Source organism: Myotis yumanensis, unplaced genomic scaffold (genome assembly GCF_028538775.1).
Source record: "Myotis yumanensis isolate MYYU_CA2020_CCGP unplaced genomic scaffold, mMyoYum1.0.hap1 SCAF_1, whole genome shotgun sequence".
Classification (NCBI taxonomy): Eukaryota; Metazoa; Chordata; class Mammalia; order Chiroptera; family Vespertilionidae; genus Myotis; species Myotis yumanensis.
The window spans coordinates 112,592,815-112,612,517 of NW_027223752.1; the positions used below are offsets into that span (position 1 = coordinate 112,592,815).

Consider the following 19,703-nt stretch of genomic DNA (forward strand, 5'->3'; position numbering starts at 1 on the left):
TGCCAGAACAACAGAAAGAGGAACAAGACTTAGAAAACCTATATGAAGAAATAATATCAGAAAACTTTCCTGAGGTGGGGAAGAAAAAAGTCACACAAGCCCAGAGAGTCCCAAACAAGGTGAACCCGAAAAGACCCACACCAAGACACATCATAATTACCATGGCAAATGTTCAGGACAAAGAGAGAATCATAAAGGCTGCAAGAGAGAGACGGAAAGTTATATACAAGGGATCTCCCATTAGATTATCAAATGATTTCTCAACAGAAACACACCAGGCCAGAAAAGAATGGACAGAAATTTACAAAGTGATGCAAAGCAAAGGACTGAATCCAAGAATACTCTATCCAGCAAGGCTATCATTCAAAATTGAAGGGGAAATAAGAAGCTTCACAGACAAAAAAGGCTAAGGGAGTTTATCACCACCAAGCCAGCAATGCAAGAAATGCTAAAGGGACTGGTGTAAAAAGAAGAAATAAAAAGCTCAGAAAGAAAACAGCCACACAAAAAAAGAAATGGCTACAAACAAGTACTTTCAATAATAACGTTAAACATAAACGGACTAAATGCTCCAACCAAAAGACATCGAGTGGCTGAATGGAAAAAAAAAAACATGACCCATACATTTGCTGTCTACAAGAGACCCACCTCAGAAGAAGGGACTCACACAGACTGAAAGTGAATGGATGGAAACATATCTTTCAGGCAAATGGAAATGAAAAGAAAGCTGGGGTAGCAATACTTATATCGGACAAAATAGACCTCAAAGTGGAGGCCATAACAAGAGATAAGGAAGGCCACTTCATAATACTAAAGGGATCAATACAACAAGAAGATATAACCCTGATAAACATATATGCACCCAATGCAGAAGCACCCAAATACATAAAAAAACTCCTGGAAGATATCAAAGAGAGATCGACAACAATACAATCATAGTAGGGGACTTTAATACACCACTGACATCACTAGATAAATCCTCTAGACAAACAATCAGAAAAGAAACAGCAATCCTAAATGACTCACTAGATCAGATGGACTTAACTGCCATCTTCAGAACACTTCACCCCAAAGCCACGGAATATACATTCTACTCAAGTGCTCATAAGACATATTAAAAAAATAGACCACATATTGGGTCACAAACAAAGTCTCCCCAATTTCAATAAGATTGAAATCATACCAACCATCTTCTCAGACCACAATGGCATAATATTAGAAATAAACTACAATAAAAACAACCCAAAATACTGAAACACTTGGAAGCTGAATAGCATGTTATTAAATATTGATTGGGTAACCAATGAAATCAAAGAAGAAATTAAAAAATCCTGGAAACTAATGACAATGAAAACACAACAATCCAAAACCTATGGGACACAATGAAAGCAATCCTGAGAGGGAAGTTTATAGCTCGAAAGGCCTATCTCAAAAAACAAGAAAAAATGGTAGTAAACGTTCTAACTCTACATCTCAAAGAATTAGAAAGAGAGCAACTGAAAACCCCAGAGTGAGCAGAGGGAAGGATATAATAAAGATTAGAGCAGAAATAAATGACATAGAGACCAAAAAAACAATACAGAAAATTAATGAAACCAAGAGCTGGTTCTTTGAAAGGATAGACAAGATTGACAAACCTCTAGCCAGGCTCACCAAGAAGCAAAGAGAGAGGACCCAAATAAACAAAATAAGAAATGATAGAGGCGAAATAACAACAGACCCCACAGAAATACAAATGATTGTTAAAAAATACTATGGACAACTCTACTCCAACAAACTAGACAACCTGGAGGAAATGGACAAATTCCTAGAAAAATACAACATTCCAAAACTCAACCAGGAAGAATCTAAAAATCTCAATAGACCAATAACTATGGAAGAAATTGAAGCAGTCATCAAAAAGCTTCCAGCAAACAAAAGCCCAGAACCAGACGGCTTCACAGGGGAGTTTTACCAAACATTCCAGGAAGAACTAAAACCTATCCTCTTCAGACTACTACAAAAAATTCCACAGGAAGGAACACTTCCAAGCTCATTCTATGAAGCCAGCATCACCCTAATACCAAAACCAGGTAAAGACAACACAATGAAAGAGAATTACAGGTCAATATCCCTCATGAACATAGATGCCAAAATCCTCAACAAAATCTTAGCAAATCGGATACAGCAGTACATCAGAAAGATCATACACCATGACCAAGTAAGATTTATCCCAGGGATGCAAGGATGGTACAATATCCGAAAATCAATAAACGTGATACACCACATAAACAAATTGAAAGAAAAAAAACACATGGTCATATCAATTGATGCAGAAAAAGCGTTTGACAAAATCCAACACCTATTTTTGATAAAAACTCTCAGCAAGGTGGGAATAGAAGGAACATAACTCAACATAATAAAAGCCATATATGACGAGCCCACAGTCAACATCATACTCAATGGACAAAAACTAACACCATTTCCCCTAAGAACAGGAACAAGACAGGGATGCCTACTCTCACCACTCCTATTCAACATAGTACTGGAAGTATTAGCTATTGCAATTAGACAAGAAGAAGAAATAAAAGGCATCCAAATTGGAAAAGAGGAAGTAAAACTGTCCTTATTTGCAAACGACATGATATTATACATACAGAATCCTAAAGACTCCATCAGAAAAATACTAGACTTAATACATGAATTTGGCAATGTAGCAGGATACAAAATTAACCCCAAGAAATCTAAGGCATTTCTATACACCAATAGTGAACTTGCAGAAAGAGACACTAAAAAAGCAATCCCATTTACCATCGCACCCAAAAAATTAAGCTACCTAGGAATAAACTTAACTAAAGAGGCAAAAGACCTCTACTCAGAAAACTACAGGACGTTGAAAAAAGAGATAGAAGAAGACATAAACAGATGGAAGAACATACCATATTCACGGATTGGTAGAGTCAACATCATTAAAATGTCCATACTACACAAAACAATCTATAAATTCAACGCACTTCCCATTAAAAAATACCAACGGCATATTTCACAGATCTAGAACGAACTCTCCAAAAATTCATCTGGGATAAAAAAAAGACCCCGACTAGCTGCAGCGATCCTGAGAAAGAACAAAGTAGGTGGGATCTCAATACCAGATATCAAATTGTATTACAAAGCCACTGTTCTCAAAACTGCCTGGTACTGGCACAAGAACAGACATATAGATCAATGGAATAGAAAATAGAGAGCCCAGAAATTGGCCCGAACCGATATGCTCAATTAATATTTGACAAAGGAGGCATGAACATACAGTGGAATCTAGATAGTTTCTTCAATAAATGGTGTTGGGAAAATTGGACAGATACATGCAAGAAAATGAAACTAGACCACCAACTTACACCATACACAAAAATAAACTCAAAATGGATAAAGGACTTAAATATACTACGGGAAACCATAAAAATACTAGAAGAATCCAAAGGCAACAAAATCTCAGACATATGCCGAAGCAACTTCTTCTCCGATACAACTCCTAGGGCACTTGAAACTAAAGAGAAAATGAACAAATGGGACTACATCAAAATAAAAAGCTTCTGCACAGCAAAAGAAACCATCAACAAAACAACAAGAAAGCCCACTGTGTGGGAAAACATATTTGCCAATGTCATATCTGATAAGGGCCTAATCTCCAAAATTTATAGGGAACTCATACAACTTAACAAAAGGAAGATAAACAATCCAATCAAAAAATGGGCAAAGGATCTAAATAGAGACCTTTCAAAAGAGGACATTCAGAAAGCCAAGAGACATATGAAAACATGCTCAAAGTTACTAATCATCTGAGAGATGCAAATCAAAACAACAATGAGGTACCATCTCTCACCTGACAGAATGGCTATCATCAACAAATCAACAAACGACAAGTGCTGGCGAAGATGTGGAGAAAAAGGAACCCTCGTGCACTGCTGGTGGGAATGCAGACTGGTGCAGCCACTATGGAAGACAGTATGGAGTTTCCTCAAAAAACTAAAAATGGAACTCCCATTTGACCCTGTGATCCCACTTCTAGGAATATATCCCAAGAAACCAGAAACACCAATCAGAAAGGATCTATGCACCCCTATGTTCATAGCAGCACAATTCACCATTGCTAAGATCTGGAAACAGCCTAAGTGCCCATCAGTAGGTGAATGGATTAGAAAACTGTGGTACATCTACACGATGGAATACTATGCTGCTGTAAAAAAGAAGGAACTCTTACCATTTGCAACAGCATGGATGGAACTGGAGAGCATTATGCTAAGTAAAATAAGCCAGTCAATGAAAGAAAAATACCACATGATCTCACTCATTCATGGATAATAAAGACCATTATAAACTTATGAACAAAAATAGATACAGGGGCAGAGCTGCCTCAAACAGACTGTCAAACTACAGTGGGAAAGCCGGGGAGGGTTGAGGGGTGGGAGGAGAGCCTAAGCGAGGGTAAGAGATCAACCGAAGGACTTATATGCATGCATATAAGCATAACCAATGGACATAAGACACTGGGGTTAGGGGAGGCCAGGAGATTGTCAAGGGCGAGGGGAAAAAGGAGACATATGTAATACCCTTTGTAATACTTTAAGCAATAAAACAATAAAGAAAAAAAAGAACAGAACTTGGCTGGAGATCCTGGCTAGGCTGCTGATCAACTGAAAAAAAAAAAAGTGTTTTGTGCTTTTATTTATTTTTTTCCTCCAAGAAAGATGTGTTCTCTTGCCCTGGCTGATTTGGCCAATGGATAGAGTGTTGGCCTGCGGACTGAAGGGTCCCAGGTTCAATTCCGGCCAAGGGCATATGCCTGGTTTGCGGGCTCATTCCCCAGTGGGGAGCATGCAGGACTCAGCCAATCAATGATTCTCTCTCATCATTGATGTTTCTGTCTCTCTCTCCCCGCCTTCCTCTCTAAAATCAATAATACATATTAAAAAAAAAGAAAGATGTGTTCTCTTAACTAAATTTCAATTATCTGGGTTAATGTTTTAAAAACTCTGTTTCTTAGCTGTTTCATTTTAAACTTTTAATCCTGTACCTTCCTCTCAAACTCAACTTTCAGCAGGCCTGTTATAACATCTCATACTCTGTGGCATACCAGCTCTCTAAAAAGGAAAAAATAGACTGTGTTCTAAATTTGCCTTACTATAGACTAAAAAAGTTATTTGGGACAAACATTTAAACCTTACTTACTTTCTTCTCTTTTTGAGCATTCATATCCTATCTCTTTACTTTCTCCCTGCTTAAAAATGTCTCTGGACTTAGAGATAAGGCCCTATATCATGTTCTGAAAAGTGAATGATGAAAATTGGACTAAAAGGGAATAATTTAATGACTACTTCAAAGAAGAGAGTGTCTAAAACACCTCAGAAGGAAAATAATAAATATGGGGCTCTTAAAACTTACAAGACTGTAAAAGAAAAAGATAAGAAAAATATTATTTTTAAAGATAAATATTTTAAAAATGATTACATATTGAAAAACTCACAATAATAACTATATCATAGAGAACTAATGAAAGATACTATCACTGAAGACACACGTCACAGCAAATATTTGCTTTAAGACCTGACAGTCATTACAATCTTACGGTGCTAGGGATTGACCCGTTTAAACAAGAGCAGTATGCTACTGTGTACAATTAGCTCTTTATTCCAATAAGACAGGGATATCATGAGCTCTTGGTCAGTCTTTCTGACTCCAATCATCCCATAGGTATCCAGAATGATCTTTAAAAAATCTTTTTTAAAATTGTTTATTGATTTTTAGAAAGAGAGGGAAGGGGCGGGGGAGAGGGACAGGGACATATCCTCAGGTGAGGATTTAAAAAAAGAAAAATGTTTGCTGGATGAAAGTATTACAGCCAAAACAAATGGAATATATCTTTCTTTTTAAATTGCAATTTCAATATTCATCCCTATTTTTTCCCCAGGGTTGGGGACAAGTAATATAAATGAGAATAGGAAAAGAGAGAACAAAAAAAGAGATGATCATCTTGAATGGGAAATAATACTGGAGTTTTTAAATATAGATGCCTTACACTACCACTGTGCACGAGCCTTTTCAAGTGAGTAGGCTCTCCCTAGCTTAACCTAACACTCACTTTATCATCTCCTGGCAGCAGGCATCAGCAGCTTGGAAGGACGGGTCCTAATCTACCTGGACATTATTACTTATTACTCCATGCCAAATACTAAAACAAAAGTGAGCTCCAAAAACCACTTTGAGCTTAACTTCAAATAAAGAGATACACAGACTACTTTAAAGAATGTCAATGGTGTAGCAGCTGACAAACTCAGTGTTTGTAAGATCTCATTAGTGAAAACCTCTCTAAGAACAGACATTATTTATTTGGGATAGGTTATCTGTGTAATTTGAATACTGCACTCTGCCAACAAATTTCAGCATATGGAAAACTATTTTTATTTTTTTAAAAATATATTTTATTGACTTTTTATAGAGAGGAAGGGAGGGATAGAGTTAAAAACATCGATCAGCTGCCTCCTGCACACCTCCTACTGGGGATGTGCCCGCAACCAAGGTACATGCCCTTGACCGGAATCGAACCTGGGACCCTTGAGTCCGCAGGCTGACGCTCTATCCACTGAGCCAAACCGGTTAGGGCTGGAAAACTATTTTTAAATGTGAATGCAGCTATGAGGATTATGGCTTCTTTTTAAATAGAAATAATTACATTTTTTAGAAATTATAACAAAAGCTATCAATCTCAGTTGTGTGTTTTTTAACACCCAGATAATCTAAAAATGTGCAATTCTTTAATCATTGGTTCAAATAATTAACTTTACATTAGGATAATGTCTGGCCCACAGAAGTTCCTCAATAATTATTTATTGAAAAAACGAACAAATAGTAATATATTCTTCAAAATGATTGTTTTAAAACTGCTATTTATAATGATATTATTCCAACATCAAGGCCAGCAATGTAATGACATTTTTTTAAAGTATATCCATCCCTTAAAATTTAACACTGACAATCAGTACACTGCCAAAGGCCATGCAGGAGACAGAAGAATTCCAGGTGTTTTCTTTCAGAGTTTGAAGTTAGTAGGTGATACTCCAGATAAATAAGACGAGAAATGTGGATGCGCAAAAAGAAAACTGAGGCATGACTTATATGATTCCGTCATTAGGAACCCCCTGAATTAAGCCTCATATTACCTATTACCAAATACTTCATCTCTAATCCATCCTCACATGGCAGCCTGCAGAGTGGATATTCTAAAATATACATCTAGGCACTTCCAGTCAAAGTAGCAGACTAAGGAAACGCTGTGTTCATTCCTCCCAGGACCACATCAATATTACAACGTATAGAACAACCACCCTTGAGAACCACCTGAAGAGGAGCTAAACAGAACTCCTATGACTAAAGATATAAAGAAGAAACCTCAGCAAGACTGGTAGGAGGGGTAGCAATGCAAAACAGGCTGATCCCACACCTATTTGCAGTGGTGAAAAATTGGAAGGGATATCTTGCCTGGTGGTCCCAGCCCCATACCAGATTCCCCAGCCTGGAGCACCAGTGCCAGGAACAGGAGTCCCCAAAACATCTGGCTGTAAAAATCAGCGGAGACTGTCCAGATGAGAAGGGGGACTGCTATCGACCCAGGCATCCTCTTAAAGGGCCTGAGCACAGACTCACTCATGAACACTCGCCCTTAGCTTCAGTAAAGGGACAGCACTCCAAAAGTACCAAGGGAGGAACTGAATTATCTGGCTTCAGGGTGAGGGTTGAACAGTCACCTCTCTATAGGACTGAAGGCTTGGCAGGCACCATTATTCCTTTGTTAAGCCCACACCGGCCCAGCCTGCATATGCAGGTGGGCACCAAATCTAAGATCTCCATTAAATGGCTAACCTCAGGTATCCCACTCTGATGACTCCCTTAGGCCTTGCCCTACCTAACACAGGCAAGGGCCCAAAACTCTTTCAGAGGCTGTTTCTCCTAAGTGGCTGGGCTTGGCCCATGCTGCAGACTTTTCTAAAATCTCTCAAAGGTCCACAAACCCCAAATGAGCAGTGCATGGCCTTGATGTGCCCTGTTTTTCATGCTAAGTAACCCCACAGCATAGCCTCTCCCAGATGTCTTCAAGCCCATCACTGGTGACTACCAACCACAGGATTACTTGTAGCTCCCATTAGGTGGTTTCAGGCCAGGCACTGGTAACAACTGACCTGGGGCTGTACCTGAGCCCTACCTAAAAGGCCCCAGAACCAACACACCTGTTGGCTGGCTTTATACCACACCAGAACACTACCCAATGAGCTCCATAAATGCCATACCCAAAGGGTGGAATCAAAAGGCATTGGACTGCACTAAAATAAACCCTGCTCTGTGGGGTTAGCACTTGCACAAAAGCTTATCTGCTGCAGTTGCAACCAGTTCTCATAGCCATTGAGCCTGAGGGGCAATCCTACCTACTGACATGCTAAGAGCAATCAAAGCTCAACTACAACAGACGGGCACACACAATGACACAAGGAACACACACTACTGGACCAGGAAGACTATGCCACTGGTCCCCATTGGACACCTACTAACTATATAAGGCCACCATGCCAAGATTAGGAGACATAGCAGATCTACTTAATACATAGAAACAAACACAGGGAGGCAGCCAAAATAAGACAAAGAAATGTCCCAAATGAAAGAAGAGGACAAAACTCCAGAAAAAGAACTAAATGAAATGGTGGCAAGCAATCTATTAGATACATAGATAAAAAAAAAAAAGTGGGAGTAAAGATGCTCAGGGGCCTGGCCGGCATGGCTTAGTGGTTGAGTGTCAACCTATGAACCAGGAAGTCATGGTTCAATTCCCAGTCAGGGCACATGCCCAGGTTGGGAGCTCGATCCTCAGTGTGGGGTGTTCAGGAAGCAGCCGATCAATAATTCTCTCTCATCATTGATTTCTCTCTCTTTCTCTCAATTCTCTGAAATCAATAAAAATATATATATTTTAAAAGATGCTCAAGGAACACAGGGGAAATATTGATGAACTCAGTGAGAATTTACACAAAGAGACAGAAATCATAAAAAAGAACCAGTCAGAAATCTAATCTAATAAAAGAGAAACATGCAAATTGACCGCACCTCCACTACACCCCAAGCCATGCCCACCAGCCAATCAGAGCAACTATATGCAAATTTACCCAACCAAGATGGCGGCCAGCAGCCACGGAGCTGGAGCAAGCAGGAGGCTTGGGTGCCCCAGCAATGGAGGAAGCCAAGCTTCCCTCCTGCCCTGGCCGGCTGTGGCCTCCGCTCAAGTCAACAAAGTTTCAATTATAGAAGATAAATAAATCCCAGATACCTGCTTCCAGCCAGCCTCCACTGGGAGCTTGGGTTGCTGGGGGCCGTGGCCAGCCTGCAAACAGCCATTAGCCCCTTACCCAGACTGGCCAGGCACCCCAGCAGGAACCCCAACCCTGAAGGGGCTTTGGCCAGTCTACAAACAGCCATCAGCCCCTCACCCAGGCTGGCCAGGCACCCCCGCTGGGACCCCCACCCTGAAGGGGCTGTGGCCAGGCTGCAAACAGCCATCAGACACTCACCCAGACTGGCCAGGCACCCCAGCAGGACCCCCCTCCCTGAAGGAGGTGTGGCCAGCCTGAAAACGGTCCTCAGCCCCTCACCCAGGCTGGCCAGGCACCCTAGGGGGACCCCCACCCTGATCCGGGACACCCTTCAGGGCAAACCAGCCGGCCCCCACCCATGCACCAGGCCTCTATCCTATATAATAAAAGGGTAATAAGCAAATTGACCCTAACAGCAGAATGACTGGGAATGACTGGTCACTATGACACACACTGACCACCAGGGGGCAGACGCTCAATGCAGGAGCTTCCCCCTGGTGGTCAGTGTGCTCCCACAGGGGGAGCTCTGCTCAGCCACAAACCAGGCTGACGGCTGCCAGTACAGCGGTGGTGGTGGGAGCCTCTCCCGCCTCCTCAGCAGCGCTAAGGATGTCCGACTGCAGCTTAGGCCTGCTCCCCGCTGGCAAGTGGACATTTCCCAAGGGCTCCCGGGCTGCCAGAGGGATGTCTGACTGCCAGCTTAGGCCCAATCCCCCGGGGAGTGGGCCTAAGCCAGCAGGTGGTCATCCCCCAGGGGTCCCAGACTGTGAGAGGGCACAGGCCGGGCTGAGGGACCCCCCCAAATGCACAAATTTTTGTGCACCGGGCCTCTAGTTAAGAATATAAGAACTGAAATGTTGAGTACAACAGTAGAGCCCTAGCCGGTTTGGCTTACTGGATACAGCATCGGCCTGTGGACTGAAGGGTCCCAGGTTCGATCCCCAGTAGGGGTTGTGCAGGAGACAATTGATCAATGATTCTCTCATCATTGATGTTTCTATCTCTCCCTACTCTCTGAAATCAATAAAAAAAAAGAGTACAACAGTAGATTAGATGAAGCAAAGGATCAAATCAGTAATTTGGAAGAGAAAGTAGCAGGTGTTTCATACTTGCCAAGTAAACAGCAGGACTTTTTATGATGTGAGTTAGAATGTATATTTTGATTGTCCAACTTTTGCTCCATGAAGCAATATAAACCATCTCTCCAGGGAAATAAATAATTTGGCTAACTTTAAATACTACTTAAATACTACTTATATGGCATTTGCACTTACCTAAGTTGCTATATATTGCACTACAAGGATTCAGGTCTATAGGATCTGAAATGTCTTCTTTTTCCTCTTCCCTTTCCAGTTCAGGTATGGGCAATGCTGGTGTGCAGCTTCCACCATCTTGCTTCACAACAACAGTTCTTGGATCCCAAGGAGAAAAATCCTCTGTCACTTCATGGCTCACATGACTGAAATAAATCAGACCACTGTCACACTGGTATTTAAAGGTTGTGCTAACAAAATGAACTGACCAACAAAATAAGACCTGTAGTGTGGAGGGATGGAACAGACTGACATACCTCAATATGGGATGGGAGGATGAGGACAGATAACCAAAGAACTTATATGTATAGCCCATGGACACAGACAATAGGGTGATAAGTCCTGGGGGGGTGGGTAGGGGGTGGGCGTAGGGAGTAGGAAATGGGATACATCTGTAATACTATCAATAATGAAATAAATATAACAATATAAATAAATAAAGAATATCTCTATATCTAAAAAGTAAATTAATAAAAATAAAGGTCTTCTTAAATTTAGATTTATGGAAGGCATATACTTGCCATAAATGTAAATAACTGGCCCAATAATCCAGCAATGTGTCATAAGCCACAACATGCTTGTGTGAATATAAGGCAGTCCTTCATGCAGATTGATACTTCTATTTATCTTGATTCATAGATATTGATCATTCAGTTTGGTAGAGGAGGTATGATAGTCTCAGAAGGAAGATGGAGAATAGCAGGTAAGAACTGCAATAATTTTTTTTAAAGGTAGGAGGTGGCAATTACAGTGGTGGTAGAGGGAGTTGAATGCTTAATTGATTAAAGACAAATATACTCAAGTATTGAGCATATTTACTATATGATAGTACTACAATACTAAAATATACATCAAACACTTTACTATTTAGTATATAGCATTTACTGCACACTAAAGTATTTACTAAGGTATTTAGTAAAGAATCAGAAATAAAGTTGAGTTAGACTACAGTGGAACCTCCTTTCTCGAACTTAATTAATTTCCAAAGACTGTTTGAGAAGTGATTTGTTCAAAAACTGGATTCTTTCTTCCAATTAGAAATTATGTAAATAGAATTAATCCATTCCAAACCCCTAAATGATTCCGTTTTAACTTTTCTTATATACAGTGCATGCCTAATGTAACACACACACACACACACACACACACACACACACACTAGTGGCCCACTGCACAGATTCACGCAATAGGCCTTCCTTCCCCTGGCTGCCGACACCAGTCTTCCTCCGGGACCCGGGATCCAGGATTGTGGTCCAGCCGCAGCAGCGAGACTTGGCTTCTCCACTCCGGCTGCTCACAGCCCCTCCTTTTTTTTTCCAGCTCCTCGAGTGGAGGCCAGGGGTGGCTGGAAGCCTGGGTCACCCCTGGCGATCCAGACCCCCAGCCACTCCTTGAGCAGAGCCCAGGCCCCAGCCACTCCTTGAGCGGAGTCCAGGGTGGGCTGGAAGCCAGGCCCCCAGCCCCTCCTTGAGTGGAGCTCAGGGCGGGCTGGAAGCCTGGGTCGCCCCGGCAACCCAGGCCCCGAGCCACTCCTTGGGCGGAGTCCAGGGCCAGCAGGAAGCTTGGCTTCCTCTGTCGCCGGGAGCAATCCAAGCCTCCTGCTTGCTCCAGCTCTGTGGCCGCTGCCATCTTCAGTCATCTTCAGTATTTGCTCCACGCCTGCGTATGCAATTAACCGCCATCTTTGATAGGTTAATTTGCATAGTTGCTCTGATTGGCTAGTGGGTGTAGCAGAGTGGCGGAGTAATTGTTAATTTGCATGTTCCTCTTTTATTAGTGTAGATATATATAGAGAGAGCCAGCCACCATAACAGCCATAACGCCCACTGTGGCCAGTGAACCAGCCGATCAGGGGATGGGGCCGGCCGGCCAACGTCACAGCCACTCCCCCCTGCCAGCCTGCCCCTGATTGGATTCTCCCACCCTGATCAAGGGTGGGGCGGCTGACCAAATGCCCCTCCTTTGCCCCAACCACCAGCCCCACCCCGATCAGCCAGCCCTACCATGATAGCCACGCAAGCGCCTCCCCCGGCCTGCCCGCCCTGATTGCACCCCCCCCCCCTTAATAGGGGGCAGGGCTGGGTGGCCAACCTCCTGCAGCCCCTACCCCTGTCTGCCCCACCGCTGATCGCAATAAAAGCATTCTCTACTTTGTTGACAGAGAGACACTTTTTATCACGCTGAGGTTGTCAGGTAGAAAACCGAAGTTTTGGTTAAAAAACCGAGACATTTCTTTCTGTGAACTTGGTTGAGAACCAAATTGTTCAAGATGGGAGATGTTCAAGAAACGAGGTTTTGAAAAGATAAGGAAGAAAAAAAAAGACTCAAGCACAGCAGCAACTGGAAAAAAAAAAACACTTAAAAAGCAGGAAAAGAGCCGGAGGGGGCTTTGGGACAAAATGAAATGAAACAACATCTGCATAATAGAAGTGCCAGAACTAGAGGAAACAGCAAGGAATAGAAAACCTGTTTGAAGAAATAATAACAGAAAACTTCGCTGATTTGGGGAAGAAAAAAGTCACACAAGGAGAGAAACCAAGATGGTGGCATAGGTAAACACCGGAAATTGCTGCCTCCCACAACAAATTAAAAAATACAACTAAAAGACAAAACGGACATCATCCAGACCAACAGGAAGGCTGGCTGAGTGGAAATTCTATAACTAGAAGGAAAGAGAAAAGCACAGTGAGACTCAGAGGATGTGCGGAAGTGCAGAGGTACGGAGGCACATACGGCAAGGGCTGGCAACCAAGGATGCGGCTGTTTTTTTGAATCGGGAGGGAGTCACAAGCCCTTGACTGCTCTGAACTCCAGTTCCGGGTGAGTCTCTGGGGACCCAGACTCATACAGGGAGAAACTGGACTGTCTGGCAGCGGGCAGAACTGGGAACTCGAGGGCGGCTTTCTCTCAAAGGTGTTTGCAACGATTACTGGGACACTGAGACGCGGGGCCCCTTAGAGCAGGGCTGAGGATCAGCCATAGCAACTTGCTCCGCCCTGTTGATTCCCTGAGACCCCGATCCACCCAAGTTGTGGCAGAACCTTTTGCATATGAATGCCCTGGCCCAGGGGTCCTCAAACTATGGCCCGCGGGCCACATGCAAATACAAATATTGTATTTGTTCCCGTTTTGTTTTTTTACTTCAAAATAAGATATGTGCAGTGTGCATAGGAAATTGTTCATAGTTTTTTTTTAAACTATAGTCTAACCCTCCAACGGTCTGAGGGACAGTGAACTGGCCCCCTGTTTAAAAAGTTTGAGGACCCCTGCCCTGGCCTTTTGCAATCTGAAAATTACCTAACAAACTGCAGCTGGGCCAGACAGACCCAGAACTTCCAAGAGAAGGCCCAAGGACCCACAGCAGCTCGCATTGTTTCACAGCTGGGCCTCATTTTGGCACCTCCAAACCCCAAACAAGGGAGGGGAATCTGCAGATCTCCTCATAGCTCCTGCTGGGTAGCCTCAGGCAGAGGCTAAATTAGCACCTCCTTAGATCCAAGAGCCAGTGTACCCAGTGGTCAGAGTGGGACCATCCAATTACAACTCCTCAGATCCATAAAGGACACACTCAGGGGGCAGACTCAGTAAGCACCAAAGACACACTGAAGCAAGTCTTGCCTCATAAGGGTGTCTTCAGCACAGAAGTTCTCCCACCGTAGACACAGCTGACTCTCACAGCCAATTGACCTGGAGGTGAATTCCTCCCAGTGATACCTACAACAATCAAGACTTAACTACAACAAGACTGTGCACAAAGCCCACAAACGGGTGCACCAAGAGTGTCCACCTCAGGTAATTGGGGAGGCTGAGCCACTGGGCCCTATAGGACAGCTAGCACACAAAGCCACTCTACCAACACAGGGAAGCATAAAAAATGAGGAGACAAAGAAACAGGTCACAAATGACAGAAATGGAGGAAAGCAAACAATTGGATATAGAGTTCAAAACCACACTTTTAAGGTTTTTCAAGAACTTTCTAGAAACTGCCAATAAATTTAGTGAGACCTTTAAGAAATCTAGTGAGACCCTCGAGGTTATGAAAAAGGACCAACTAGAAATTAAGCATACACTGACTGAAATAAAGGATATTATGCAGAGTTCCAACAGCAGACTAGAGGATCACAAGAATCAAGTCAAAGATTTGAAATACAAAAAAGCAAAAAAACACGAAACCGGAAAAGCAAAATGAAAAAAGAATCCAAAAATACGAAGATAGTGTAAGGAACCTCTGGGACAGCTTCAAGCATACCAACATCCGAATTATAGGGGTGCCAGAAGAAGAGAAAGAGCAAGATATTGAAAACCTATTTGAGGAAATAATGACAGAAAACTTCCCCTACCTGGTGAAAGAAATAGACTTACAAGTCCAGGAAGCACAGAGAACCCCAAACAAAAGGAATCCAAAGAGGACCACACCAAGACACATCATAATTAAAATGCCAAGAGCAAAAGACAAAGAGAGAATCCGAAAAGCAGCAAGAGAAAGACAGTCAATTACCTACAAGGGAGTACCCATATGACTGTCAGCTGATTTCTCAACAGAAACTTTGCAGGCCAGAAGGGAGTGGCAAGAAATATTCAAATTGATGAATGCCAAGAACCTACAACCAAGATTACTTTATCCAGCAAAGCTATCATTCAGAATTGAAGGTCAGATAAAGAGCTTCACATATAAGGAAAAGCTAAAGGGGTTCATCACCACCAAACCAGTATTATATGAAATGCTGAAAGGTATTCTTTAAGAAGAGGAAGAAAAAGAAAAAGGTAAAGATAAAAATTATGAACAATAAATACACATCTATCAACAAGTGAATCTAAAAATCAAGTGAATAAATAATCTGATGAACAGAATAAACTGGTGATTATAATAGAATTAGGGGCATAGAAAGGGAGTGGACTGACAATTTTCAGGGGGAAAGGAGTGTGGGGGATGCGGGAAGAGACTGGAAAAAAATCGTGCACCTAGGGATGAGGACAGTGGGGGTATGGTGAGGGCGGGGGGGGGGGGGGAAGCAGGAACCGGGTGGAGGGGAGCTGTGAGGGGAAAAAAGAGGAACAACTGTAATAATCTGAACAATAAAGATTTAATTTTTAAAAAAAGTCACACAAGTCCAAAAAGCATACAGTCCCAAACAAGATGAACCCAAAAAGACTGACATCAAGGCAATATCATAATTAAATTGGCAAATATCAACGACAAAGTAAGAATCTTAAAGGCTGCCAGAGAGAGACAGAAAGTAACCTACAAGGTATCTCCCATTAGACTATCAACTGTTTTCTCAACAGAAACACATCAGGTGAGAAGGCAATGAAATAAAATATACAAAGCAAGGGACTGAATCCAAGAATAACATACCCAGCAAGGCTATCATTCAAAATTGAAGGTGAATTTGGGAGCTTCACAGCCATGAAAAGGCTAAGATTGTTTATTACAACCAAGTCACTAATGCAAGAAATGCTAAAAGGACTGCTATAAAAAGAACAAATAGAAAGGGAAGAAGAAACACAGGCATAAAGAATAAAAACGGCCACAAACAAGTATCTATCAACAATAACCTTAAACATAAATAGATTAAATTAAAACAAGTACCTATCAATAATAACCTTAAACATAAATGGATGTGGCTCCAAACAAAAGACACAGGGTAGCTGAAAGGATAAAAAAACAAGACCCATATATTTACTGTCTAGAAGAGACCCACCCTCAGAAAAAAGGACTCACACAAACTGATAGTGAATGGATGATACATTTTTTTTCAGGCAAATGGAAATGAAAAAAAAAAAAAAAGCTGGTGTAGCAATACTTATATCTGACAAAATAGACCTCAAAGTGAAGGCCAAAACAAGAGACAAGGAAGGCCACTTCATAATACTAAAGGGAGCAATCCAACAAGAAGAAATAACTCTGGCAAACATATACGCACCCAATATAGGACCATTCAAATACATAAAAAATCTACTGGAAGATATCAAGAAGAGAGAGGCATCAATACAGTCATAGTAGGGGACTTTGATACCCCATTGACACCACTGAATAAATCCTCTAAACAAGAAACCAGCAAAGAAACATCAATCCTAAATGACTCACTAGATCAGATGGAACTAACTGACATCTTAAGAACATTTCACCCCAAAGTTACAGAATATACATTCTTCATATGTACACACAGGACATTTTCAAAGATAGACCAGATATTGGGACACCGGCAAAGTCTCTTCAAATTCAAAAAGATAAAAATCATATCAAGCATATTTTCAGATCATAATGGCATAAAATTAGAAATAAACTACAATAAAAACAATGAAAGAAAAATCAAACACCTGGAGTCTAAATAGCATGTTATGAAACAATGATTGGGTTACCAAACAGATCAAAGAAGAAATAAAAAGCATCCTGGTAACAAACGACAATGAAAACACACAACAATCCAAATTCTATTGGACAGAGTGAAAGCAGTCCTGAGAGTAAAGTTCATAGCTTTACAGGCCTACCTCAAAAAAAAAAAACCAAGAAAAAATGGAAATAAATTATCTAACACTGCAACTGAAAGAATTAGAAAGAGAGCAACAAGAAAAGCCCAGAGTAAGCAGAAGGAAGAAAATAATAACGATCAGAGTGGAAATAAACGACATAGAGCCCCCCAAAAACAACATAAAAGGTCTATAAAACCAAAAGCTGGCTCTTTGAAAGGATAAACAAGATGGATGAATCTTAGCCAGGCTCACCAAGAAACAAAGAGAGATGACCCAAATAAACAAAATTAGAAATGAAAGAGGAGAATTAACAACTGACTCCACAGACATACAAAGGATTGTAAAAAATACTACGAACAACTCTACCCCACCAAACTGGACATGGTAGACAAAATGGACATATTCTTAGAAAAATACAAGCTTCCAAAACTCAATCAGGAAGAATAAAAAGACTTGGATAGGCTGATAACTATTGATAAAATTGAAGCAGTTATCACAAATCTTACAGCAAACAAAATCCCTAGTCTGTACTGCTTCACAGGGGAATTTTCCAAACATTCAAAGAAGAACTAAAACCTATTCTCCTCAGACTTTTCCAAAAAATTCAAGAGAAAGGAGCACTCCCAAGCTCCTTCTATGAAGGCAGCATCACCCTAATCCCAAAACCAGATGAAAAATACTACAAAGGAAGAGAATTAATTACAGGCTAATATCCCTGATGAACATAGATGCTAAAATCTTCAACAAAATTCTAGCAAATTCGATCATACACCATGATCAAGTAGGATTTATTCCAGGGATGCAAGGATGGTACAATATCCACAAATCAATAAAAGTGATACATCACATAAACCAATTGAGAGACAAAAATCACATAATCATATCAATGGATGCAGAAAAAGCATTTGACAAAATCCAACACCTTTTCTTGATAAAAACTCTCAACAAAGTGGGAATAGAGGGATCATACCTCAACATAATAAAAGCTTTATATGACAAACCTACAGCCAACATCATACTCAATGGGCAAAAACTAAAACCATTTCCCCTATGAACAGGAACAAGACCGGGATGCCCACTTTCACCACTCTGTTTGACATAGTACTGGAAGTGCTAGCCATAGCGATCAGACAAGAAGAAGAAATATAAGGCATCCAAATGGGAATAGAAGAAGTAAAACTGACATTATTCGCAGATGAGATGATATTGTGCATAGAAAACCCTAAAGACTCCATCAAAGAACTACTAGAACTAATAAATGAATTTGGCAATGTAGCAGCATACAAAATAAGACCCAGAAATCTATGGGTCTAATTTTTATACACCAATAATGAACTCACAGAAAGAGAAACTAAAAAACGATTCCATTTTCCATTGCAACAAAAAAATTAAGATACCTAGGAATAAACTTAACTAAGGAGATAAAAGACCTGTACTTGGAAAACTATAGGACATTGAAAAAAGAGATAGAGGAAGACATAAAGAAATGGAAGAATAGGTCATGTTCATGGATTGGTAGAATCAACATCATTAAAATGTCCATACTACCCAAAGCAATCTATAGATTCGAGCATTCCCCATTAAACTACCAAAGGCATATTTCACAGACCTAGAACAAACTCTCCAAAAATTCATATGGAATAAGAAAAAACCCTGTATAGCCACGGCAATCCTAAGAAAGAAGAACAAAGTGGGAAGGATCTCAATACCAGCTATCAAGCTATATTACAATGCCACTGTTCTCAAAACTGCCTGGTACTGGCACAAGAACAGACATATAGACCAATGGAACAGAACAGGAACCCAGAAGTTGACCCTAGCCATTATGTTCAATTAACATTTGACAAAGGAGGCAAGAGCATACATTGGAGTCAAGACATTCTCTTTTATTGAATGATCGTTGGGAAAATTGGACAGATACATGCAAAAAATGAAACTAGACTACCAACTTACACCATACACAAAAATAAACTAAAAATGGATAAAGGACTTAAACTTAAGATGAGAAACCATAAAAATCTTCAAAGATTCCATAGGCAGCAAAATATCAGACATATGTCATAGCAATATCTTCTCTGATACAGCTCCTAAGACAATGGAAACTAAGGAGAAAATAAACAAATGGGACCACATCAAAATAAAAAGCCTCTGCACAGCAAAAGAAACCATCAAAAAAAAAAAAAAAACAACAAGAAAGCCCACGCATGGAAGAACTTATTTGCCAATGTTACTATATCCAATAAAAGTTTAATCTCCAAAATTTACAGGGAACTCATACAACTTAACAAAAGGAAGATAAACAATCCAAATCAAAAAATGGGCAAGGAACCTAAAATAGACACAGAAGGCGGAGAGATATATGAAAACATGGTCAAAATCACTAACCCTCTGAGAGATACAAATCATAACGACAATGAGGTACCCTCTCACACTTGTCAAGGAATAAGAAACACCTAGAAAGGACATATGCACCCCTATGTTCATAGCAGCACAATTTATAATAGCTAAGATTTGGAAACAGCCTAAG

The 19,703-nt window shown here is 40.9% G+C and overlaps 1 protein-coding gene across 6 annotated transcripts in view; it reads right to left on the reverse strand.

Moving 5' to 3' along the window:
* Nucleotides 1–19,703, reverse strand: part of PEAK1 (pseudopodium enriched atypical kinase 1) — a 159,162-nt gene that overhangs the window by 52,157 nt on the left and 87,302 nt on the right. For 5 of the 6 annotated variants that reach the window (XM_070429781.1, XM_070429802.1, XM_070429763.1 and 2 more), the window contains exon 3: nt 10,664–10,848. The exons of the other annotated variant lie outside the window; for it this stretch is intronic. In XM_070429781.1, the coding sequence (XP_070285882.1) occupies nt 10,664–10,848 (185 nt within the window). The remainder of the gene's footprint in view (nt 1–10,663; nt 10,849–19,703) is intronic. 6 annotated transcript variants of the gene reach the window in all.